Consider the following 25507-nt stretch of genomic DNA (forward strand, 5'->3'; position numbering starts at 1 on the left):
GTGTAATTTATTGACTTTCAGTTTATCTTTTAAAAACAAATTCCTTGTGATCACAGTGGGCATACAAAGTGACATACTTTCATTGGGAGAACGCAATAGAAGATGGTTTTCCAAATTGTTATTACCGAATATTAAGTCGGGTGGATATGCAGACAGACAGACCTACACATGTTAACAACAGATTGAAGAAGAAAAAAATGGACACCCCTGGCCCCTTGCAGGAAATTACATTATTCCCATGTAAGCATAGCCCTAAAAATAACATTAGTATTACCGTTTAATGTCCATTACACTAAGGCTAGATTCTTCCATGTGCATTTTCTTGCAAATACTGCAGACTTAACCATCTCACCCATCCTAATGCTATCAGTTACCATCGAAATGGCTAAACAAACTAATGTACATTATGCAATACAGCCACTGCAACCTGATGTTTTGGTTAGGTTGTTTAGAGTATCCTAGTGCTATTACCCAGTTGTCAAACCACTTAGTAATTCCTATACGACTAAAGATGTGTACTTTGGATTCCAAAGTTTATTTAATCGAAATAAAGAGAAAAAACTTGAAATAAAAAAAAAAAATTTAATTCAGGTATATTGATCCCATGATAAATACGCTTCTGCCATCTGAGTGCAACATTAATCTTAATCTTACAATTAGTTCTGATTAATAAATGTTATGTTCAGAAGTACATTATGGAGTCAATGGAATGAAGAAAACAAATTCAGATTATCACTTAATGATCATTAATCATCATTTGGCAACAATGGATTTGATTAAAATTCTTTACATTGTTAATTATTCATTAATAACTAGTATTCCCCATGAACAGAAAACCAAATTTTAAAACTGTACAAATGCCAGAAACAAGAATACTGCCTCAGTGTTTACATACAACATAGGTAGTTTAACACCTAACTGGCATAATTACCAATTACACTTCTCATCAAGAGTTCCTTAGCAGTATAGAGGTGCCTCAGATTTAATGTTTGCCATTTCATACAGAAATAAACTTTTACAAAAATGATTGCAGAGTCCATCTGAGTGCACCACTGTCAGCCTTCATTATAAGCTCTAAAACATGGCTCTCAATTTCTTTTTCTTTGCTTTCATAACAGGAGGCAGAGAGATCTTGAACGCTGTCCTGTTAATAGAAAAATATCATTGTTAGTGGAAATATGGAGATATGAATATATATAAATGTGTGTACAGGCACAGAATTCCACATCCTTATTGCTCTTACTTTAAAAAAAGCAACCTTTCCTTTGCCTTAGACTAAATCTCCTTTCTTCCACTCTAAATGTGTGACACTGTGTCCTGTGTAAAGTCCTGTTTATGAATAGATTCCAAGACAATGGTTTGTATTGGCCCCGAATATATTATGTATAATTTATTGAGGCCATTTACAGATATTACATTATGTTAAAGGCAAAACCAGGTGTCATCAGCTCGAAGCTTTCCTGCGGTTGAACTACAACTTCACAACAGTCATGCCATCACTAAGGGTAGTCATAAGAAGTCTAACAGAGCACCACACAAGTTGTAGTTTAACAGCAACAGGAGATATATGGACTGGGCTTTAAATAAATATTTGCATACTCCCCCGTCCCCCCATACAAAAAAATTGGGATTGTAGCTCTACATGATTAAATGGAAATATGGCCATACTGTACAAGTGTATAAAAATCTACATTACAATTTGACATGAAGATGCAAAGAAAAGTACTCACTCGCATGTGGTGCAGATGGGGCTGAAGTTACAGAATACTGAAAAAGGAAATTAAAAAGATATAAATCAGTCTACATAGAAACAAAACTGCTTATGGTATCTCCCCACCAATGCATTAAGAATCAGAGTACATGATTATGGTTGCATGTAAATATTGCAATTATACTAAGAGAAAAACATAAGAGACACAAAGTACATTTCCATAAACTAGTCCACAGAAAGGTTATACAAGCATAAAAAGTGTCTGAAAAGAACACAATACTTACTGGATAAACAGACAGAACATACGTAGCCTATTTCAATCAGATTTCGGTGACAGAAACACGCGGCTCGGTAATCCACGTGGACAGGGGGTGGAAGATTAAGCTGTGACCTCTGATCAGGATCAGGAAGGAAAACCCACTGTGACAGACAAAATGATACTTTAGTGCAAACCGTGTCCAGAAAGTTTTTTTTTCTTCTCCAAAGTAATTTGTATAAAATAAAAATTAAAAATAAGACACAAACTTTAAAAGGTTTAAGTGTTTGGATTTAGTTTAAAAAAATCTTGACTATTGGAGAGTTGAGCAAAGCGTAATTTTCTTATTTTACCATAATGAGCCACAAAACAACTAAACTGTAACATTTTATTTACAAGGAGAGGGTTAAATATGAGGCGAAATAAAGTGGATGCCAAGTAAAGTCCAATGGACCCACGCTTTTTCAGATAGAAAAGAAACTCTTACCAACAAGTACTGCAGCAGACAGTTGACCTGAGGAATCTTCAGATAAATCCCCCCTGTAATATCACAAGCCTGTGATCACAGATAAGATAAACGTTAGTAGCTTTACTGACTTTCGCTTCCTGTGCCTTTCATCCATTTATTAAAACGTTGGGATATACTCTCAAAAATGAAAAAGTCTTGCTTTTAGAATCTTTACTTTACTACAAACCATCAGTAACTCAATTACCTGCTGCAGAAGTCCAGAATCTGCATCCAAAACGCAAGCATCAATAAGAACGTTCTGGAAAAAGCCATGTTTAATAATTAGAAATCAAATCAAATATTGGCAGGGAGAATCTGTACTTGCTATCTCCTCAGCTACTCTCAAAAGTGTATCATTATCAAAAGATAGGGTAAAACAAGTAATTTCCTGCATGGATTATTGTAACCCTCTCCTGATTGGTCTTCCCAAAAGCCCTACTGCACCTCTACAGTCCGTAATGAACGCTGCTGCTAGACTGATTTTCCTCTCTAGTCGTTTCTCTCACACCTCATCCCTCCACCAGTCCTTACATTGGCTTCCTGTATGCTATAGGAGTCAATTCAAGGTACTAACTCACACCTATAAAGCACTGAACAACTCTAGCCCCTCTTATATCTCCTCACAGATCCATAGGTATGCCCCTTCTCGGTCTCTCCGCTCTGCCCATGACCACCTCCTGTCCGTTGTCTGCACCCGTATGGCCAACTCGCGCTTGCAGGACTTCTCACGGGCGGCTCCCTTCCTATGGAATAGCCTGCCTACCACCATCAGACTCTCCCCTAGTCTTGCATCTTTTAAGAAGTGCCTTAAAACCCATATCTTTAGGAAAGCTTATGGCCTCCAAGACCCTTACCTCACATACCTGTCTCTTGCCCTCTCCTAAAGGGCAGCCCACCTTATTTGACTGCAAATTCCTGTCCTAATGTGTTTTACACCCCACCTCCTATAGAATGTAAGCTCGATTGAGCAGGGTCCTCTTCAACCTATTGTTCGTGTAAGTTTATTTGTAATTGTCCTATTTATAGTTAAATCCCCTCTCATAATATTGTAAAGCGCTACGGAATCTGTTGGCGCTATATAAATGGCAATAATAATAACAAAAGATGCTGCCCATGCAGGAGTAGCTCACAGGACACATACGTACGGCTCTGCCCTTACATGAGGGCATTGTGTGCTCAGCAGAGCCCTTTAGTCCAAGTTCAGACATATAGGTACAGGACAATGGGGAACTGCAATTGCTGCGTTATCGGTGAGCATCTGCGAAATTGGTGAGCTACAGGCTCCTTGTTTATTTGTTAAAGTGAGCTGCAGTGGCTGAGCTACTTAAAATGTTGTTGTAATTATGTACATATTATGGCCATTATTTTTTTTACATTGTGCCAATACCATTCTCATATTTGTAATCTTCACAGAGCAGATATTCTGCATAAATAATAAAAAAAAATATTTTCCAAACAAATTTAAACAAAAATCATGATGCTTCAAAGTATATAACATCTCGGATCACAGCTAAATAGCAGCCAAATTAAGAAAATGATCAGTACCTGTTTCTGAGCTGCAAAGATCACATTCATAAAATTCATGTACTGTAATGCACTGTCTTCTGCTGCTTTGACTACCTGCAAAAACAAGCAAAAACTACATGAATATTAGGAGAAAGTGCCAAATGATCATGTGGTATCCCATACACTTCCGGTGAGCTTAAAGACCAGGTTGGTTTTTGGGTTTTTTTTGCGGTCGTTGTTGCTACAAGTTATGAGACAGCACAGTTTTGAATTAAAAAAGTTATGTTTGGTTTACATAATAATTAGAAGAGCAAAAGCATTGCAACAATGTAATTTCAACCATTCAAATTTTTAGAACAAACATACCAATCTGGTACTCCACTGTGTTAGCCATGCAAAATAGTATATCGTATCCAGGGCTCGAGTCCTGCAGGAACGGCCTTTTTCCACAGTAGGAACGCCGTTTCCGTTAGTAGTCCTGCAGCAGACCCGGTCTACCCAGGAGCAAGGTGATTGTGGGAGAAGGGGGGCGCCGACAGCCCTCATTGCACCTAGCTGATGAGGCTCGGTGATGTATTTTGTTTCTGTGCAGCTCTGAGGGCTCCTTCTTGCGCTGCACCCTTATGCCCCTTGCTTCTGAAGTGATAGTTTGTGGCAAGCTGACACTAAGGTAGCGTGCGGCTCCATAAAAGAACTGCACGCACTAAATCAGCAGAGAGCGTCTCCCCTTCGCGCTCTGCGTTTGAGCGCCGGGTATCATGTGACCACCTGGCGCTCATTTTGTCAATCATTCTTTTATTGAGGCATTTGTTAAATGGGGTACAGAATAAAGAGGGGGTGTACGGTTTTCATACAGCTTGGGGTCACGTCAATACAGTACATCATCTCCCATGAGGAACTGCCTCATTTTATATTTTTTAAGCATTCGATAAGATTACTAACGAGTAAAGTATTTATAATAAAAGAGCCAGAAGCAGATCACTAAAGTCTCTCTGTGAGGTCAAAATAAAGGACATAAACGCAACTTGGATGGGTCATGTAAAATAGGCTAAACATTGTTAAAGATAAGGTTGCTTAGGTGATAGTTAAGATTAGGTTACATGCTGGACAGGGTTCAACTGCGATTACTTGTGTCGTGTCTGTTTGGGTACATGCTAGGTATCATGCAGTTGGCCCCATGGAAATGCTAGTCGATTACATAGAAGGTACACGTTTATGGTATTGGCCCCGGGAGTCAGGTCTGTAGTTAAGTACACGTCAAATATATACTATGCTATGCGGAGGCCAATGATTAAGTGGCTGGTACGAGTTGCTGAGTATATGCTTAGATGTAAGCTAGATATGAGGGCTAGATAACATCGCCCCTTAGACTCGTATAGCCACACATACGTGACATTGGTAGGGCTGGAGCGTTAAGACCGGCACCTTGTGACTTGTACAGGCTAAACTTTGTTGGATCTTGCCCATCACCAAAGGTTATGAAGGGGCCATCAAATTTAACAAAAATTAAAGTCTCGCCTTTTAGTATGGGCAAATAAATTATACACGGTAAGTGCTTAGAGTATTAATGTCCCGCTTGGTGCTGCAGGCTGCCCAGTGTTGCATGCCCGTATGTCCCGATGAGCATAGTTCCTGCCCGCTGCGCCCCAAGGTGTGTGCGGCTAGTCTATCGGTCAGATCAAGGCAGTGTACAAAGATGTTGCGCCCAGCTGTTTCAAAGATTATGGCCCAAGTCCAGGGTACGTGGTAGTTTCCCCCTGCTCGTCTTCATACTCCACCGCGTACGCTGTTGCGTCTCGAGGTGGATGTCGCCCGTCCTCAAGTTTCCCAGGTGTTGTGGTGGTACTGCGTCCAGATGCCACTAGCCTTCGGCCTGAGGCCTTTGTAGGCGCTCGCGCCCTTATGCCATTGAACCCTTCAGCAGGATCGTGGGCCCTGGGTTCCGATCCCAATCTTCTCCCAGGGTGTATGGCAGGCTGCAGAGGGGTTCCTCTTGGTGAGCGCCCAGCCCAGAAGAAGGGCGAGCGGTCTCAAGGGCAGCCCGGTGATTCTCTGGGCTTGGGCAACGCTTTATGGTGTGAGTTGCAGCCTTGTGTGCCATGCCAGGTTGTATCTGCTCTCTGGCTCGGGTTCTGCAGGTTGGTCTTCGCACACGTGGCCCCCGCCATCTTGGCCCTGGGCCTGCACGGTGGTCTGGTAATGCCTCCGAATGTAGTTTTGGGGCATGGACCGGGATCACCCCCCCGGTCCGGAGGGGGGGGGGGTTCAGGACTAGAACCGCCGTTGTATCTCATGCATGACGTGCTGCGTTGGGCAGGATAGTGGAGCGGCGGCCGGCCACTCCACTCACCGCCAGGCTGGATCCCGTTAGATGCTACAGGGAAACCTCCTCCGGGGGACTCGAACTCCGGGAGCAAGCCTCTCCCCGGCTCCGGTAGCCCGTCTGTGTTGCCGGTCACAGTTGTGGGTCGCCTGGGTCCGTGAAGATCACGATTTATAACGTGAGTAGGCCATATTATGCAGGAGCTGCTCTTCCCTGCGACCGCTCGGCTCGGCGGTCCGGCCCGCCCCCCCGGCGCTCATTTTGAAACATGCAGAGCACGCTGTGCAGGATTCAATGAGCCACCCTTCCTTGCCATGACAGGGATAACAGATTGGAGGCGGGGGGAGTCAGTGAGTGTGCAGAGCTGGTGTTGGCTCTGTGAGGGAGACAGGTGCTGCTTGGGAAGGAGAGGTATGGATAAATGGAAGAGAGGTACACCTAAGAAGGGGGAAAAGTGAGAGACATGGAAGAAGGGGGGGAGTGGAAGAAAATAGGGAGTGAGAGATATGGAAGAAGGGGGAGAGAGACACGGACGAAGGGAGGAGAAACATCAAAGAAGGGGGGAGTGAAAGATGGAAGAAGGGGGCGAGAGACATGGCAGAAAGGGGGAAGAGTAAAAGATGGAAGGAGGGGGAGAGAGATATGGAAAAGGGGGGAGTGAAAGATGGAAGAAAGGGGGGGAGACATGGAAGTGTAGTTCAGTCTTGTGCTGTGGAAAGGGGCAGTAAGGGGGGATGAGTGCAGAGAACATGATGTAAAGAGGAGGAGAAGCGGTGGAGTTAAGCAAGGTAACGGAAAGCAGATTGAAATGTCTGTGCACATATAAAATGACCGGGTCAGCAAAATATACCTTTGTCTAAAGTGGCAAAAAGTCTTGCACTGGCCCTGTCTGGGAGTGTGTGAATGTGTCAGTGTATATGTGTAACCGCATCGGTGTGCGTGGGATGAGGGGCAGCATCTGAGTCTTGGACCCAGGTAGTTCAATGTCTTGGGCCGGCCCTGGTTGTTTGGTACAGTCAGGCTCCCCTCAAACCTGTCACTGTATGTAAAGTGTATGTAACATGGATGATCGGACCGCAGGTAGAGGGGTGGATCTCGGGTGAGTTCCCACACTTTTCCCCCCAGGAATTGACCCCTAAACAGGGATAAAGGATTTCAAATGTTTTCAGCACAACCAATAATAGCTTACAGGTAATATTTCAAGTTCCATGCACATTCATTTTCATTAATTTCTCAAATCTGAGGAAGAGGATGTATTCAGCTAAGAACTTAATGTAAAATAATTACCCCATATAACATTACTGAATCAAATTAAGGACCTGCCCTTTTCAATCATAAATCTTGAATTATGATGCCAGGTCTTTGTCTCATGTTGCGGCAGTTTAGCAACCCACAATAAAAATCACCACTAATCAAACATTTTGTAAATGTAGACAACCAAGGGTCATCCTATGTGGGGTGGGGTGGGGTGTTTGGGCCTTTTTTATGTGGCCATTTTACTGTAAATACCTGACAAGTTTTGGCTGCTCTCAGTGGTGTATTTTGGATTTGTGCTGCCCTAGGCACGACTAAATTCGGGCACCCCCAAAATCTAAATTGCGCCCCCAATTCATGTCAAGGCCGTTTTTTTTTACTGACAGACACATGCCCTCATTGATACATGCACTGATATACACTCAGTCATTGGCACACACTGTTTAACCAACACACACTTTCACTGACAGACACACACTGACACACCGACTCACTGACAGGCACACACTCTACAATACATACAAAATGACATACACACTGACACACACCCATTCTCACTGAAAAAGACACACACTGACAGCTACACTCACTCACAGTAAGGTGGACAGCCCCAGAACATGAGGCAAACAAGGCATTTGTCTGGGAGCCTGGGTGGCATTTTTTGGCACCCCCCCTGAAAGTGCCGCCCTAGGCAAATGCCTTGTGGTAAATACATCCCTGGCTGCTCTTTCGGCCTGCATTTGCACACATATTGCATTCTTTCTTGGAATTTTGTTATTCAGATGTGTGTGACTGCACAAAACAAACAACGTGGGCAAGGCCTCAAAAGGATAGTTTTGACAATTTTCTGAGAAGTTACAAGAGCCTTTTAGGGTTGTCTCTACTTATGTGTTTGGTATTAGTGAATGAGGTGACAAGAAAAGGCAGCAGGGGGGCGTGGCCGGACCGTGCATGGAGTAGGACGCATCTAACCGCAGCTCCGTGGCCCCAGCACACTATAGCACCGATATTCGAGACGGAATCGACCCAAAATGGGTAAATCAAGAAAATTGAACACCCCGGGACCCTCCCAGACTGGCTCGCCGAGCCGAACCGCGGGACCCATGGACGGGTACCTCGGAACTCCGAGAGACTCGCGGGCACACCAGGCCGCGGCCAAAATGGCGCCGACCTCGCCTGAACAGCGCAACACTGAGAGCCCCACGTGCGGCCCGGCCAGAGGGGAATCCCTCACTCAAATGGCGGCAGACATAGCCACAATCACAGCAAACATGATGTCCAAGTCGGACAAAACTGATTTACTGGCAGAAATCCGAACTGCGATCAGAGAAGAGGTCATGGAGGTAAGGAGAGACCTGACAGCCCTGGAGCGCAGGGTGGAAGAGCTAGAGGCAGACAGAGCCCAAAACATACAGCAGCACCAAGCTACTGAAACAGCTGCCACCAGGCAGGGCAATGTCCTGTTGGAACTTAGGAGAAATCTAGAGGACCTGGACAATCGCGGACGCAGAAATAACATCCGCATACGCGGGCTGCCTGAGTCCACCGGGGAGGCACTACCGGAACTCCTACGGGGCCTGTTCACTCTCATCCTTGGGGACAGGGCCCCGGCGGACTTTGGCATTGAACGGGCCCACAGAGCACTGCGCCCTGCATCCGCGGACGGCCCGCCAAGAGATGTCATCTGCTACCTGCTTTCCTACTCGTTGAAGGATGACATTATGAGGGAAGCACGGAGTCGACAAAACCTCACCTACATGGAGGCCCACATCTCCCTATACCAAGATCTCTCTGTGCTTACACTAGAAGCGAGGAGGGCCCTGCGCCCACTCACCACCATGCTCCGAGATCAGCGGATACAATACAAATGGGGTTTTCCCTTTAGCCTGCAGGCGAAGGTGGGCAACACATGGCACATCGTGCGCTGGCCAGCGGACGTCCCACGATTCTTACGGGCCGCAGGCCTCCCAGCAGTGACAGTATCTAATTGGATCCTCGAAAGACAACCAACGCGCCAGAATGCACCACGTGAAAGACCGGGCACCGGCCTCACAGGAGTTGGATTCCGCCGGGGTGGCCCGGACAGCCATGAGGAATGATCTACCCTGGGGCCGGGACCCGGCGGGGCAGGGAACCAGCTCTCGGCCCGACACCCCAGCCCTATACATGGACACTCCACTGCACCTAGACGGGCAACCCTACCCCCCCCAGGGTCTACGTCGGAGACCGGCCTGCCTATCCAGCACACAGCTACTTGATCCGGAGCTGCTGCAGACCCACTGGGTATGTACTTGACCCCTTACTTTGGGCCCCTACTACTATGGAACTGGCCAGAAGGGCATGACACTGTAACGGGAGGGAACCACACAACTGGGGCGGGGGGCTCTGGTGGGTACATGGAACACCCGGGGAAGCATAAGGGAGGGGACACCCCACGCTATGCATGCCCAACAGTCAGCAATGTGCAGTGGCCCGGGACAGACCCTGAACTCACCCCTAAATGAGCCCTTTTTCGCCTGGAGGCGCATCTCCCCAGACCCTGCCAAACCCCGAGATTGCCTAGTACGTAGGCAATATAGCCTGACCCAGGGCCTGCTGAAAGATGTAAGGGTGGGAAAGAAGTGGCCCCTGGGGAGGGGGGTTAAAGGGAAAATTGCATGTTGTGAACTGTTATGTACTGCTCTAAGGTTTAAATTGTTTATAATGTTTCTCAGTTTTAAACTGCATTTGGCCGCACACGCACCACCACGGGAGTGAGGGACACCCCACAGCTCCCGTTGGTTGGGGGAGGGAGGGCCGGGACGGGAGCCCGAGGTGACATCTGGTCCCCATGGGGACTATTGAGCTATAACGCTACAACACGTACCCACAAAGGGACCATTACAGCCTGGAGAGGCACTTAGGCGGACTACGGGGCACTACCCCATACGAGTCCCCCGAAACGATGGGGACGATTCCGACTAATCTTGATCAGTGGGCTGGGATCCATGGGAGCAGGGTGACACATACGGAGGCACACACCTGTACGGGCGACCCACGTGCCCCTTGTAACTGACTCGCGCTATACGAATATTCGGAGGCAACTCTGGTGACACACCCCGAGGGGACTTGACACCGGGGGGCGACTAACTCCGAAGCGAGTACCTGTTACCTACCACACGGACTGACTCCCCCACTGACACCGAACCGACTTTACTTCCCACCCCCTCTCATACCCTACCCCCCCCCCCCCCTACTTTGACGACCCTGTGCAGTCGGGGATGGGTCCTAAAGATGAAACGGCACCACTCACTCTTTGGTCAAATAACGTTAGAGGCTTGAACGTACCCGAGAAACGGACCCAACTACTCCGCACCCTATGGTCGGAGCGTGTCTCGGTCGCGTTCCTGCAAGAGACCCATTTCAGGGGAGCGGACGCACCCACCATTAAGAACGGGAGATACCCCACGGGATACTATTCGAACCATCCAGATGAAAAGAAAGCGGGTGTGGCGATCCTATTCTCCCATAATATCCCGTTCATATGTACTGAACAACGACCAGACCCAGGGGGTAGATACCTGTTTCTCAAGGGGACAATAGCACAACACTCTTACACATTCGCCTGCCTATATGCCCCGAATCGCAACCAACACGTCTTCCTTACCAAAACTCTTGCAAAACTAGACAAATTCAGGGAAGGACTCTTGGTTCTAGCAGGAGATCTTAACATGCCGCTGGACGCTAGACTAGACACCTCTAGAGGGGAAAGCTCGATACCAGGTCATTGCATACGCGCTGCCGGGAGGGCTCTGACACGATGTGGCCTAGTTGATTGCTGGAGGGCGGCAAACCCTGACTGCAGGGACTACTCCTATTACTCGGCCGTGCACCGGCGTTACAGCCGGATCGATTACATTTTTGTGGCACAAGAAGCCCTGCCACTGCTCCGTAAGGCGACCATAGGCTTGATGGCGGGGTCAGACCACGCCCCGATCACTGTCCAGATACAATCACCACTGTACAAACCCACTGAAAGACAATGGAAGCTAAATGAGAACATGCTCCTACACCTAGGGGACACTGACCCGGCCAGACTAACATTACAACAGTACTTTGACACAAACACTACCCCTGATGTACAGCCGCTGACAGTGTGGGAGGCACACAAATGTGTCATACGGGGTCACTATATAAAGGTCTGCACACAGCGAAAAAAGGACAACGCACGCCAACTAAACACACTGAACTCACAAATCGCGACCCTAGAGCAAACCCACAAGCAAAATCAGGACGAGGATATATTCCTCCGACTGACGACGCTTCGGAAACAGAGGAGGGACATACTAGCCCAGGGCCTCCTGCGTACCATTAGGAAATCAGCTAGGTTCTTTTTTGAACACTCCGATAAGAGCGGGAGATTGCTGGCCCGCCAACTCCGAGACCGGAGGAGGGCGAGCCACATCCATAAAATTAGACCCAAGGACGGGACGGAAACCCGTCTACCCGCCGGGATTCAGCGAGCGTTTGTAGACTACTACACAGAACTGTACAATATACCCCAAAACACATCAGACGCTGCCCGAGCACTACGCTCCCGACGGATCACTGAGTTCCTAGAACGCAACATCGATAAAAAATTGACCGCGGAAATGCGAGAAGACCTGGAACGACCCCTGTCGGCGGTAGAGCTGGCGGCGGCCCTTAAACTTTCCAAAGCCCACAAAGCCCCGGGCCCAGACGGCCTTCCCCTACAGTATCTACGCACGTTTAAGGATGTTTTGCTACCACACCTTCTACTGGGCCTCAACTCCATACTGGAGGGGGGCCGTTTCCCCACTGACACCTTAGCAGCCATAGTTACCGTGATACCTAAAGAAGGGAAAGACCCGGCGAACTGCGCGAGCTACCGCCCTATCTCATTACTGAATGCAGACCTGAAGCTGTTTGCGAAAGCCATAGCCCTGAGAATCGCGAGCCACCTCCCACACCTCATACACCCGGATCAGGTCGGATTCATCCCGGGCAGGGAAGGGAGAGACAATACGATTAAGGCCCTGAACATTCTCCATATAGCGCGGTCGCAGCGTAGGGAACTCCTACTATTGTCGACAGATGCTGAAAAGGCCTTCGATCGGGTGGACTGGTCGTACCTGGAGAGCACCCTTTCGCACATGGGCTTCGGCCCCAACATGCTGTCCTGGATGCTCTCCCTGTACACTAGTCCCACGGCACGGATCCGAATCAATGGAGCACTGTCCGCCCCTTTTCAAATCAGGAACGGCACTCGGCAAGGATGTCCGCTCTCCCCCCTCCTGTTTGCCCTCTCCCTGGAACCATTCCTGGGGGCGGTCAGACAGAACGGGGGAATATCCGGCTTCTCCCATGGTCGCCACGAATACAGAGTGGCAGCATACGCTGACGATATGCTGTTTTTCCTCACTCAGCCACTGATATCACTGCCGAACCTCCTCACAGCATTTCAGGAGTTCGGAACACTCTTCAACTTAAAACTCAATACAGATAAGTCAGAGGCCCTCTACCTCCCCCCCCCCCACGCGGCCCCCCACCCCACCTATACTCCCAATACCGCTTCAAATGGTGTGACACCAAACTGAAATATTTGGGAATCTGGCTGCCCAAAGACACATCCCAATTATACCTACACAATTATCAACCATTGCTACACTCCCTGATGGTGGACATCAAGAAATGGTCCCCATACTATATCTCCTGGTTTGGACGCATTAATGCGATCAAGATGAACGTGTTGCCCAGGATACTATACCTTTTCCAAACAGTACCGATCACCGTGCCCAAAGCCTTTTTTAGCTCCCTATCGACTGCTATTCGACAATTCGTTTGGAAATCCCGCCAGACCCGGATTAAAAAATCCACGCTAGAACTCCCAAAGCGGAAAGGAGGCACAGGTCTGCCCTCCATTGAGACCTACTACCGCGCCACACACTTGCATAGGCTGGCAGACTGGCACGTACAATACCCCACAAAGCAATGGGTAACCCTCGAGCTAGATCAAGCAGACAGGAAAATTCTCTCCAGACTGTGGCTACACACCGCCACACACTCTGACTTACGCACCGGTAACCCCCTAATTGACGCCTCGATCAGGGTATGGACAGCCGTACGCTACAGACTTAGGCTCACTACCTCCCCTAGCCCATTAACCCCCATCACCTATAACCCAGACTTGGCAGACGCACTGACACAACGAGATTTAGCTGGTCTCCAGCAGGCTGACTGGATGTACCTGCACCAATGGTGTAATACGAGGGGACTTAAACCGCTCACGGAATTATGCCCAGACAGACCTCCGACGTTACTTGAACGGTTCAGATACCACCAAATACACACCTACTATCACTCTCTACCTGGCCGAGGGCACCTACTCAGACCCCTCACCAACTTTGAACTCTTATGCACACACAGACTACAGGTACACAGAGGTATCTCCACCATATATGCCTGGCTCATGGCCCAGGCCAATGGGGATGTGGAACTCAAGTTCAGGAGGCACTGGGAGACAGATTCAGGGGAAACACTCACCCCACAGGACTGGGACAAGATATACACTCTCACCCATAAATGCTCCATTAGCTCGAAGTATCAAGAGCTAAATTACAAAATCTTGACCCGCTGGTATAGAACCCCAGACATACTACACTCCATGGACAACAACACACCAGACACATGTTGGAGATGCGGCACACACAGAGGCACATTCATCCACGTATGGTGGGAATGTCCCGACATCAACCCTTACTGGGAGAGAATCAGGGTAGAGATAAACAAAATTACAGGGACAGGGATGCGCTTAGACCCCCTAACGATGCTGCTACACCATACCCCCGTTCCCATAAAGACCTATAAGAAGTCCTTAACTTTACCATTGCTTAATGCGGCTAGGGCCCTTCTCCCCGCAATGTGGAAGCAGAGGGGGGCGCCAACCCTCCAGCAATGGATAACGAAGGTAGAGGAAATCCACGCGATGGAGTCCCTCACGGCGGACCTTTATGGCAGACAGGAACAGAGTGCATTGACCTGGTATCCCTGGGAGGTGTATCTGGCCAATGGAACCACCAATTCGCGTGGAATATCCCAAGGGCCATAGGGAACAACCAAGAGCAAAGCTAATCTTGACAGACACCCTCCCCTCCACCCCCCCCATCCCTCACCCCTTTCCCGGACTGGACGACAGACATATCCCCTACGACTGACTCGGACAGACCCTTGGGAGAGACTCACTGACAAATACACACGAGACGTAAGACTTGAGGGGCCATGTAGGGCACGGTGGACGTAAGACCTGAGATCACCTGTACAACGCAATTCTCCTGACTACCAACCCAGATGCCAGACCGGCTCGAGTCCCATGCTGACGCTAGGGTACGAAATGCAAACATACCCCCAGCCTAATCCTCACTCATGTCAAAAATTGAACGTAAAAACGTTAGCTTACAGGACCCTTGCTTACTCAACCTTGAGGTTAACATGGGGCGGAAATATGGGCACACATGAGTACCTCTTACCCCAGAAGTGTTCCCTGATAGGGCGGCTCAGCGATGAGCCCGGTAATACTCTGTTCCAAGGGCACACTGATGATGTAGAAAAACTAGCTGGCATCAGAGGTAAACGGGGGGATACAGCACGACAAACTAAGATTACTCATAGTAGTATAAACCCACACTAAAGTGACTCAGAGTCGTCTTACTGTAGAGAACAAATGGTAGAAGTCACGGATTGAGACCTGGTGATACCACTCAGGTGGAGAGATTCACTCAGAACACCACCTCCGCTGCACTACACACCTCACAGTCTATACAAATTGTTGAAACCGTTTGAATTATTATGTGTATTTTGCCAACTGATCTGACGAACATTTAGTATGTAACCGTTTATTGATTGTGAGTTGCAAATTACAACTGTACATATGTTTACTGACGTCACTGTTCTGTACCTTGCTACTTACCATATGTGTAAAAAACTATTTGAAAAAAATAAAGATTGTCTAAAAAAAGAAAAGGCAGCAGTGTTGAATGTTTCCTGTATCTTCTAATAGTATACAGTACCCAAATGAATGTTTAAATGAACACTAAAACTAAGGAACACCATAGGCTCACCAATATTCTGGATTTCACTTCCTGTCCAGCTGTGCCCAAATGAAAAAGAAAAAAAAATAGTCAGTTTTGACAGAAAGATGGATTAGACACTAGCACAACATGTAAATGCATAAAAAGGACAGCAAAGCCTGTGGTGGGACTCATTATAAAACAAATAGTTTGTTTGATCTTACAGGTAATGTACAGAGATTAAGCAACATGTACGTTTTTCTTTTGCTAGAGGTAGATAGTAACATGGGTTCTATAGGTACAGAACAAGTCTACACGTAGTTATTGCAAAAACAAAATGTTATCTAAAGACTAGAATTCATTCATACCTACAATATTGCACACCACCACCATACACTTAAAAATACAAAATAAAACTGCAGCATTGTTGCTAAATAGATATAGAATAAATCATTTACATTGTGCATATAGACCCTGAGATAGCACTAGGTATTAAAGGGAATCTAAATCATAAATTTGCTTTGTTATAGAAAATATTAGGCATACTTATTTTACACACCTTTTGCTTCTTTGTTTATTTTATTAATATCTGAAAATAACTATGGTCAAGAAAAACAATTATGTAGGAACATAAAAAACAAAAAAAAATATTCTTGTGTAAGATGATCCACCAACATCTGATCATCAATGGCAGTTTAGGAAAAACGAGATCGGCATAAACACGCCAGACATGTACAACTCCAGTAATGAAGGGCTACAGACACATTTTACTTCTGGATAAAAATTATTTTGAATATTCTATTTAGACACGGACCCAGTCTTTACTTTTAGAGTATGTTCTATCCTGTAGGAGAGAGGAGGCTAAGCCCCATTTGTAAGAACTACCAATGTCCAAAAAAGGAAAAAGCTTTATTTGATGTCTATTTACCCATTCATACAGTAACCAGCCTACCAAATGTTTCTCAAAAAGAGTGTAATGAAGTTCGAAGCTTTAAAAAGGATACAGCATAATGCTTTCGCCAAGGATCCTGCCAGGACTGTATCAGTCTGCTGTCCTTTCATTTCACCTGCTGCAAATCAGAAATGGAATAGCAATAAATCTTGTTTTGTGTTTTGACAATTTTTATTAGTTTTGTTCATTAAACCATGTACGGCTTAGAAACATCGGTCAACTAATATCTAGAAACATGGTTACTGTCAATCGGCTGTGGGCCATACATAGTAAATGCAGTAATACATACAAGACAATGTAATAAATTACTAAAAAAGGAAAACAAAGAACAACAATAATGTGGGTAACGTAAGATTGGAATAGTATGATTTGGGAATTCTCGTATCCCCTCTGCACTGGTTTCTCATGTTTTTAAGTGCTTATACATGATTGGGCACACCTGTTCTATGTTAGAGCAAAGTCTGTAAAGTCAGACCCCCCCCCCACACTAACCATCACTTGCGTTCACAGTCCTATTCACTCTCTCCTCTACTTTTGGCAGGAACCATCCTTCTCGCCCTGATAGGAATTTGTCCAACAGGTCCTTTGCTTTGTTCCTTATGGTGTTAGAACTTAAATATGTATGTGCCATGTCTCGGTAGGTCCAGTTCAAAGTAATCTGGTCAAACAGTTCCTGGCATGTCAGGATTGTACTAGATCAGTTTAAGAGCCAATTTAGACATATCCCGTGGCAAGAAATTTAAGATGTAATTTTCTGGTAAGGGTTGAGAATCAATCCAAAGCAGAGAGGTCAGACCCTGAGCAATCATATTCCAGTAGGGTTGAGGCGCAGGCAAGTCCACCAAATACAGTACTTGGTGACTTTATCTGAGAGGCATCTCCAACAGGTTTTGGAGCAATTTGGATAAACGTGAAATAATCTGGAGAACACCAAGTACCACCTGTAAAGAATTTTAAGTAATTCCAAAACAGCTTTGGGATTGCAAAAAAGACACTCTAAATAGCAAATAGATGTTTCAAAACTAGCAGATTGAACTGGATACATATTCTCTCTTTTACTGTTAAACTTTATACACAGGTATTTATGTTATGCCTTACTTTTGGTCATGAGATCTCTGATGTCCTCTGCAATCAGATCATTGGCGGCTGTTAGTAATTCATATTTTCCATCTTTGCTGCCAGTTGCATTGGATTCCAAAATGGATGTTTCTGTAGAGAGGTCTCCACATTTCCACTGCTTCCCAGGAAATAATAATCGACTGAGGGGTAAAATAAATGCACAGCTGGTTTTTTTTTGTTTGTATTTTTCAATCTTTATGTGCAAGATTGAGGCAAGTACAACAAGATTAGTTACAAGTATAGTCAGTGAGAAACGGGTCTTAAAACATTTACGTAGACATACGTAATATACTAGCTTACATCCAATAAGATTTCCTCCTGTATCTAACATAGACTTCTCTTGTACAACTTCCGTCATATTTGGGATACCACTGTGGTCAACAGCGTAGAAAATCTATTGTTTCCAATGTAACAATCCGTTAAATTAGCGATATGGTCAGATTCCAATGGAAGCAAGAACACTGCCCGGCATGACAGCCACCCTAGCAGCCCCACACCAGTCAGCTTGTCTGTTGAAGGCTAGAGTGTCAAAATATTATTATTGTCATCCCCATTCCTCCCTCTAATGCAAATCTGTTATAAAAGGGTGATGGAAGCCATAAAGTTTAATTGTAAATTATGTTATACAGTGCCAGCAGAATACATACAGCTATACAATGAATAGCCATTTCTTGAGACCTCAAGGAAGAGACAACACCAGCTTCTTTCTTGGCAACTCCTTAGAACTCAGACTCATTCTGATAGGTTATTTTAACCAGTTTCAGCTTACAGAGATCACAGCATACAGTAAAAAAAAAACATTACACAAAACATTCACTAATGGGAATACAGAACAGATCACAGGGAAAGAACTAAAAAACAGCAAAGCGATTCCTTACACTAGTTACAGCCTGACCCCCCCTGTGCCAATACACCATGACAACAAAAGGTTATCTTGATTGGACCAACTGTCCCTTCAGAGCAATCTCTGGTTACATCATCACAGCACTTTGCTGTAGCAGATAGACTTGCTGCCTCCCACAGAAGGTGGTCACTCTTTTAACTTGATGAGCCCACAGAATACATTTCACACCTAACTATACTTTATAGAGCTGCTGCTCCCACATTTGTTGACGCACAGCTACATATACTGACACAAACACTGCTCTATGTATAATATAGATCCACAATACAGAGATATCTAGGTACTGTCACGACCTGTTCTTTTCTGTTCAGATGTCTGGCCTTGGCCTCTGGTATCCAGTACTCTTTTTACAATACTTGTTTAGTTTTTCTGGTTTTCTATTCTATGTCTGGTTTTCTGGGTTCATTCCTTTATTTCATTTCTGGAATTCCCAGTCTCCTGAATTCCTTTAAATGTTTGTTTTTTGTTGCCACACCCATTCCTTTGCCATTAATTATTTTTGTTTCAGTCTGTTCCTGCAAGCAGTGGTCTTATTACCTCTGCTCCTTTCTTTGCAGGTAAGTACTGTGTGTGTTTTATTGTTGTATATTTAGTCATGCATATCTAGGCAGTTAGGACACACCATAATTGGAGTACTTTGGCGCAGTGGTGGGCTGCATACATCTTGGTCATTTATGTATGTCTAAATCTCCAATGTTTATTACATATATAGTACTTAGTTATGTCTCCTCTTGTTTTGCCTTATATCTCGTCTTGTTTTATTTGTCTTGTATTCCCAGTTCATGTAGAGTCCTGTCCACGTCCTGTTCATGTTTCAGTCATGTATTGTGTACATGTTCTGGGTTCTGCTTTCTGTCCTGCTCTGATTCTGGATTCTCCTAGTTTTGTCTTGTTTGGTGCATATTCTAGTGTTGCCTTGTTTCTAGTACTGGATACAAATAAGCATATCATCTAGTAGGGATCGACCGATATTGATTTTTTTAGAGCCGATACCGATACTCTGTGAACTTTCAGGCCGATAGCCGATATAATTTGCCGATATTCTGTACATTTACCATTTCGGAAAATAAAAAACTATTTCTAAAGGTAAATGCACAAAATATACATGCCACGTGTAGTGGATGCAGTGTGTTTAGACAGGGGAGCTGTGTATGTGTGTGTATGTGTGTGTAGTGGATGCAGTGTGTGTGTAGCGGATGCAGTGTGTGTGTGTAGCGGATGCAGTGTGTGTGTGTAGCGGATGCAGTGTGTGTGTGTAGCGGATGCAGTGTGTGTGTGTAGCGGATGCAGTGTGTGTGTGTAGCGGATGCAGTGTGTGTGTGTAGCGGATGCAGTGTGTGTGTGTGTAGCGGATGCAGTGTGTGTGTGTGTAGCGGATGCAGTGTGTGTGTGTGTAGCGGATGCAGTGTGTGTGTGTGTAGCGGATGCAGTGTGTGTGTGTGTGTGTAGCGGATGCAGTGTGTGTGTGTGTGTGTAGCGGATGCAGTGTGTGTGTGTGTGTAGCGGATGCAGTGTGTGTGTGTGTGTGTAGCGGATGCAGTGTGTGTGTGTGTAGCGGATGCAGTGTGTGTGTGTAGCGGATGCAGTGTGTGTGTGTGTAGCGGATGCAGTGTGTGTGTGTGTGTGTGTAGCGGATGCAGTGTGTGTTTGTGTAGTGTGAGTGGTGTGGATGCAGTGTGTATTTGTCTAGTGTGTATATAATGAAAGCAGCGTGTCTGTGTAGTGTGTGGGTAGTGTGCGTAAAGTGAATGCTGTATATACTAAATGCAAAGTGTGTGTGTTTGTGTACTGTGTGCATATAAGGAATGCAGAGTGTGTGTATTTGTGTGTATAGTGAATGTAGTGTGTTTATATAATGCAGAGTGTGTGTTTGTATAGTGTGTGTATAAAATGCAGAGTGTGTGTGTGTAGTGTGCATTATATAAACACACTACACAAACACACTGCATTATATAAACACACTACACAAACACACTGTGTATATAATGCAGTGTGTTTGTGTAATGTTTATATAATGCAGTGTGTTTGTATAGTGTGTGTATATAATGCAGTGTGTGTGTATTTAATGCAGTGTGTGTATAGTTTGTGTGTATATAATGCAGTGTGTGTATATAATGCAGTGTGTTTGTATAGTGTGTGTGTGTATATAATGCAGTGTGTGTTTGTATAGTGTGTGTATATAATGCACACTACACAAACACACTGTATTATATACACACACACACTATACAAACACACACTGCATTATATACACACACACACACTATACAAACACACTGAATTATATACACAGTGTGTTTGTGTAGTGTATGTGTATAATAATAGTGTATGTGTGAGGGGGCATTTTTTAAAAAAAACATTTTATTTTTATATTAATTTTTTTTTAAATATATTTAATTATTATTTCTTTTTTGTTGTCCCCCCTCCCTGCTTGTTGCCTTGCCAGGGAGGGGGAATATGTTAATCCCTGGTGGTCCAGTGGCATTGGCTTAGCTGGGGGAGGGGAGGGAAGTGGGGTGGGCAGCAAGCGTTTACTCACCTCCCAGCAGCTCCTCCAGCTCCCCAGTGTAAATCTCGCGAGACCCGCGGCCGTCAGAGCTGGCCGCAGGTCTCGCGAGATTTACACTGGGGAGCTGGAGGAGCTGCTGGGAGGTGAGTAAACGCTTGCTGCCCGCCCCCCCAGGACCGCCGGGCTTGTAATGAGCCTGGCGGTCCTGGGAGGTATTATCGGCAATATCGGTATCCCTATTGGCCGATACCGATATTGCCGGAAATACCGAATATCGGCCGATTATATCGGTAAAACCGATAATCGGTCGATCCCTATCATCTAGCTCCTGGCATCCGCTTAAGCTGTATCAGAGTTCTGGTATGTGGCCGCACAAACACTGGTGCTCAACACCAGGGGGTGTGTGGTTACCCTGCATCAGACCCAAATTGTCCACTTCCACGCTGAGACTCCTATCATCCATCATCCTCATCAGGCACACAGGGGTACCAGTCTTCGAAACGCCACCCATGACAGGAACATAGAAAACGGTCACAAAAATTGTGCCGTGAGCTTGTGCCAAACAAATTAGGTCATCCATTAGAGAGTGATTTACATTTAAAGGGATACTGTAGTGCCTGGAATACAAAGCTATATTCCTGGCACTACCGATCCCTCTGCCTCCGCGCTCCCCCCTCCCGGGTAAATAAAGGGGTAAAAACCCATTATTTACTTACCTGATCCCAGCGCCGATGTGCCTCCTCCGCCCCCTCCTCTGTCCCGCGACGAGCAGGGTCTAATGCACATGCACGGCAATGGCCGCGCGCGCATTAGACCTGCCCTTAGGAAAGCATTATATAATGCTTTCCTATGGGTATTCCGGCGACGCTGGAGGTCCTCATGTATAGCAGGAGGATGTCCAGCGTCATTTAAAACACTTTTCATTTTATAAGAAGCCAGAAGCACCATCTAGCGGCTGTCTGAGAGACAGCAGCTAAAGGTAGGATTAGCCCTGTAATCAAAACTCTGCGGTTTCTCCAAAACCGCAGTGTTTTGACTAACAGGGCTAATGGGAGAGGGGCAAGGCACCCAGACCACTCCAATGAGCTGAAGTGGTCTGGGTGCCTGGAGTGTCCCTTTAATGGCTAAAACAATACAAAATTGTATAATAAATGCTATTTTTTTTTTAATCCGAGGAGGAAAATGTTGTTCCAAATTTAGAGTCCACCAAATAAAACTAAAGAGATGAAGAGATCTATAAGTTGATTCACTAAGGATTAAATTGTTTTCACATGAAAGCATACACATGTTCATTTGGAGACACCAATTTCCCTGTACAAAAAGGCTTAAAAGAAAACTTACCTTTCTTGTATGTGGCTGGCAATCACAGCCAATTTGTTATTACGTCCCATAAATAAATGGGAGTTTCCCATGACCAGTACTGCATCGATACATTTTGGCAAAGTGACCTATTAGATTAGAGGAAAGCAAAATTAATATAGATGAAAAGTCAGAAACAGGATACCATTAAAATGATGTCATTACCACAGGATTAATTTGAAGTGATCCATTACCTCGGACTGTTTAAGTGCTTGCTGCCCCCACCAAATAGGATTTACATCAACCACAATTACCAAAAGATTGACTTCATCATCTGCAAAAGAAAAAAAGAACAAGAAGCATGTTAAAGAACACAGAGGACTAGAGAACGTATTCTAAATTAAACACACTGTGCAATGAAAGACATTTAAAAATTAGATCTCTCTTTACAAGGGAAGGTGTAGCTAAATAAACAAAGTGATTTAATTCCTAAATGACAGAGAATTGAGCAGTGAGACTGAAGGGGCATGATCAATACACCAAAACCACTTCATTAAGCTAAAGTTGTTTTGATGCCAAGAATGTTCCTTTAACAAACATGCATTAGTGAGGCATGAAAGAATTTTTTAAGAAGAAATCCACACTGAAGTTTGTCTCCTTTATATTTAAAGGAATACTCCAGACCCTAAAGAGAGTTTCCTTTTTGTAATTTTACACAAAGTGGTTTTCCTCTGGATTTCAAGCAGACAACAGGCCCTTTTAATTCCTGGTTTGTTTAGCTCAGGGGAGCTAACCTCAAAAGGGAGGCAACTGCACAGAGCACCTGCTTTGGAAAGACTTCTCATTGTGCTGAATTTGGAAGTCTGTGATTGGACAGCCACAGAGAGTGTGAAAAGGCAGCAATCAAGATGGCTGTAGATATGCATCCATTTGAAAAAATGCATAATTGATTGAGGTATATCCACTAGTTTTTAGCAGTTGTTTTTTTTCATTTTGGCAGTGGAGTGTCTGTTTAATAATCCGGGGTGCTGGGTGACTCTCCTGTTTCAAGTTTTTGTTGTACATTGCTTGTACTGAATTTAAATGTCATAAAAACATTAAATATATATATATATATATATATATATATCGGAAATCCACAGTTCTGTTTTCAGTTTGGCCATATTGTCTTACTATTACTATATATATGATTTGCTTTCTTGCAAAAATGTTGACAGAAATTTAAAAGAAAGAAGAGCATAAAAAATGAACACAAGTTATAGGTGATTTTCAGAGTTTTAAACTGCTTCTAAGGGCAATCTGTTTCAGATTTCAAAAATAAAAGGATGTGTGCTTTTCTCTTGCCATCTTAAAAAAAATTCTCGGAAAAAGACATATAGAACATCCGAAAAATGAGTTTGTTGTAAATTTTTCTCTTGGTATCTTCAGTTGGTTAAAGGAACACTCCAGGGAGAAGTTGGATTGCTCTATAGAGCAAAGCAGAACTCCGCTGATTGGCTGAAAGCATCGGCTTAGCATGCTCTTGCATCTGCTGTGTTTTACTCTACAGAGACATCCGGCTTCTTAGCTGGAGTAGCTTGGAAGCAGCATACGCAACACTATGACATCGTACCGTGGGACAGCACCAGGTCATTACTGGCACCATAACCACTACAGCTAATGTTCTTTTATGCAACTGAATTTACTGAGTGACAGCATGGGTGCATAGTTGGCCCAATGTAAGTTGTCATATCATGCTAAAAACAGTTTGACAACCTTCAATGGGACAGTGCCAGGGACATACTGGCGCCAATACGACTGCAGACGCCTGTAGTGATTTATTGTGCTTAGAGTCTTTCTTTAACCCCTTAAGGACCCATGACATGTGTGACATGTCATGATTCCCTTTTATTCCAGAAGTTTGGTCCTTAAGGGGTTAAAGAAATGTTCCCATGCAAAATGTACATAGCTTGATTTTCTAAACTCTAATGTGACAAACCATCCAAGCCAACAAACCTTATGTTACATGAAGGACCAGTATATGTTTACAGACTCACATAACCGGTCCGAATTGAAAAATAAAGGGAAAATGTCAAAGCTGTGACTATAGGAGACTTAGATCATTCTATCAAAGGTAAAGTGTATTTTATTATTTACTGTTTCGTTCATGTGTATTATAGCGTATTTTATTGTTTTTTGCATTGCTATTATGGTGCGCACCCATTGCAGAGCACCCTCATCGGTGTAGCCAGCACCCATTGCAGAGCACCCTCACTGGCACAGACAGCACCCATCTCAGAGCTACCTCACTGGCACAGACAGCACCCATTTCAGAGCTACCTCACTGGCACAGACAGCACCCATTGCAGAGCACCCTGGTGGGCACAGACATCACCCAGTACAAGGTAATCCTGTGCACAGACATTGCAGGGCACCCTCATTGGCACAGACAATGAACAGCACCCAACGAAGAGTATTCCTTGGCAGAGCAGCATTCATTACACACAACACGCAGTGTACTATGCACATACAGCACCCATTGCACGACTCCCCAATGGACACACAGCACTCACAGAGTGCAGCGCCCACAGAGGTCCGGAGCTCTTGCCCATTATCCCAGACACAATGTTTTTACTTTAATAATGACTTAATAATAAAATACGCTATTTGCTTTTAGTAAAATTGAAAAATAATAAAACACGCTAGAATACAATTTTACCTTATCAAATTAGCTATTTTTGCCTAAACTTTGCAACACAGCTGTGTTCCTCAAAGTGTTTTACATGTTATAAAACCAGAGGCTGCACCCCTCTGGCAACCACTAGGACACATATACTGACACCATAGGCAACCTTCAGCACGCCAGATGTTTTGGACTACATATCCAATTATGCTTTGCCAGTATTATGGCTGTAAGAGCATTGTGGGGGATGTAGTCCACCACATCTGGAGTGCCAGGTTTACCTACCCTTGTGACTTAGACAGACATAAGATGATAGCCAGGTAGATGACTCCATAACACTTACCACTAGCCATAACAATTCCACAGTCTGTACACTAAAGATGCCATCAGCCGTCGCTCTCCAGTGACGTCAGAGCCAGGGAGGTTGTTACACAACTG

The 25507-nt window shown here is 45.0% G+C and overlaps 1 protein-coding gene across 1 annotated transcript; it reads right to left on the reverse strand.

The window, feature by feature from the left end:
* Positions 1–2: 2 nt before the first annotated feature.
* GTF2H3 (general transcription factor IIH subunit 3) lies at positions 3–25489 on the reverse strand. The gene is made up of 13 exons (XM_063454302.1): positions 25413–25489; positions 22662–22741; positions 22450–22556; positions 17675–17835; positions 16629–16694; positions 16184–16213; positions 15676–15704; positions 4021–4095; positions 2681–2734; positions 2455–2523; positions 1996–2131; positions 1731–1767; positions 3–1144 (listed from the first exon to the last, which is right to left on the reverse strand). The coding sequence occupies exons 1-13, from the start codon at positions 25420–25422 to the stop codon at positions 1075–1077; spliced, it is 924 nt and encodes a 307-aa protein (XP_063310372.1). The 5' UTR covers positions 25423–25489; the 3' UTR covers positions 3–1074.
* Between the last annotated feature and the right edge of the window lie 18 nt (positions 25490–25507).

The sequence above is a fragment of the Pelobates fuscus genome, chromosome 5 (genome assembly GCF_036172605.1).
Source record: "Pelobates fuscus isolate aPelFus1 chromosome 5, aPelFus1.pri, whole genome shotgun sequence".
NCBI lineage: Eukaryota > Metazoa > Chordata > Amphibia > Anura > Pelobatidae > Pelobates > Pelobates fuscus.

What these genes read in the sequence shown, in the direction of transcription:
- GTF2H3 (XM_063454302.1), bottom strand. An exon ending in ATGTTCTGTCTGTTTATCCA is followed by an intron (nt 1,768 to 1,995) that starts GTAAGTATTGTG and finishes TTCCTTTTTCAG; the next exon opens with TATTCTGTAACTTCAGCCCC. An exon ending in CCCATCTGCACCACATGCGA is followed by an intron (nt 1,145 to 1,730) that starts GTGAGTACTTTT and finishes TTCTATTAACAG; the next exon opens with GACAGCGTTCAAGATCTCTC.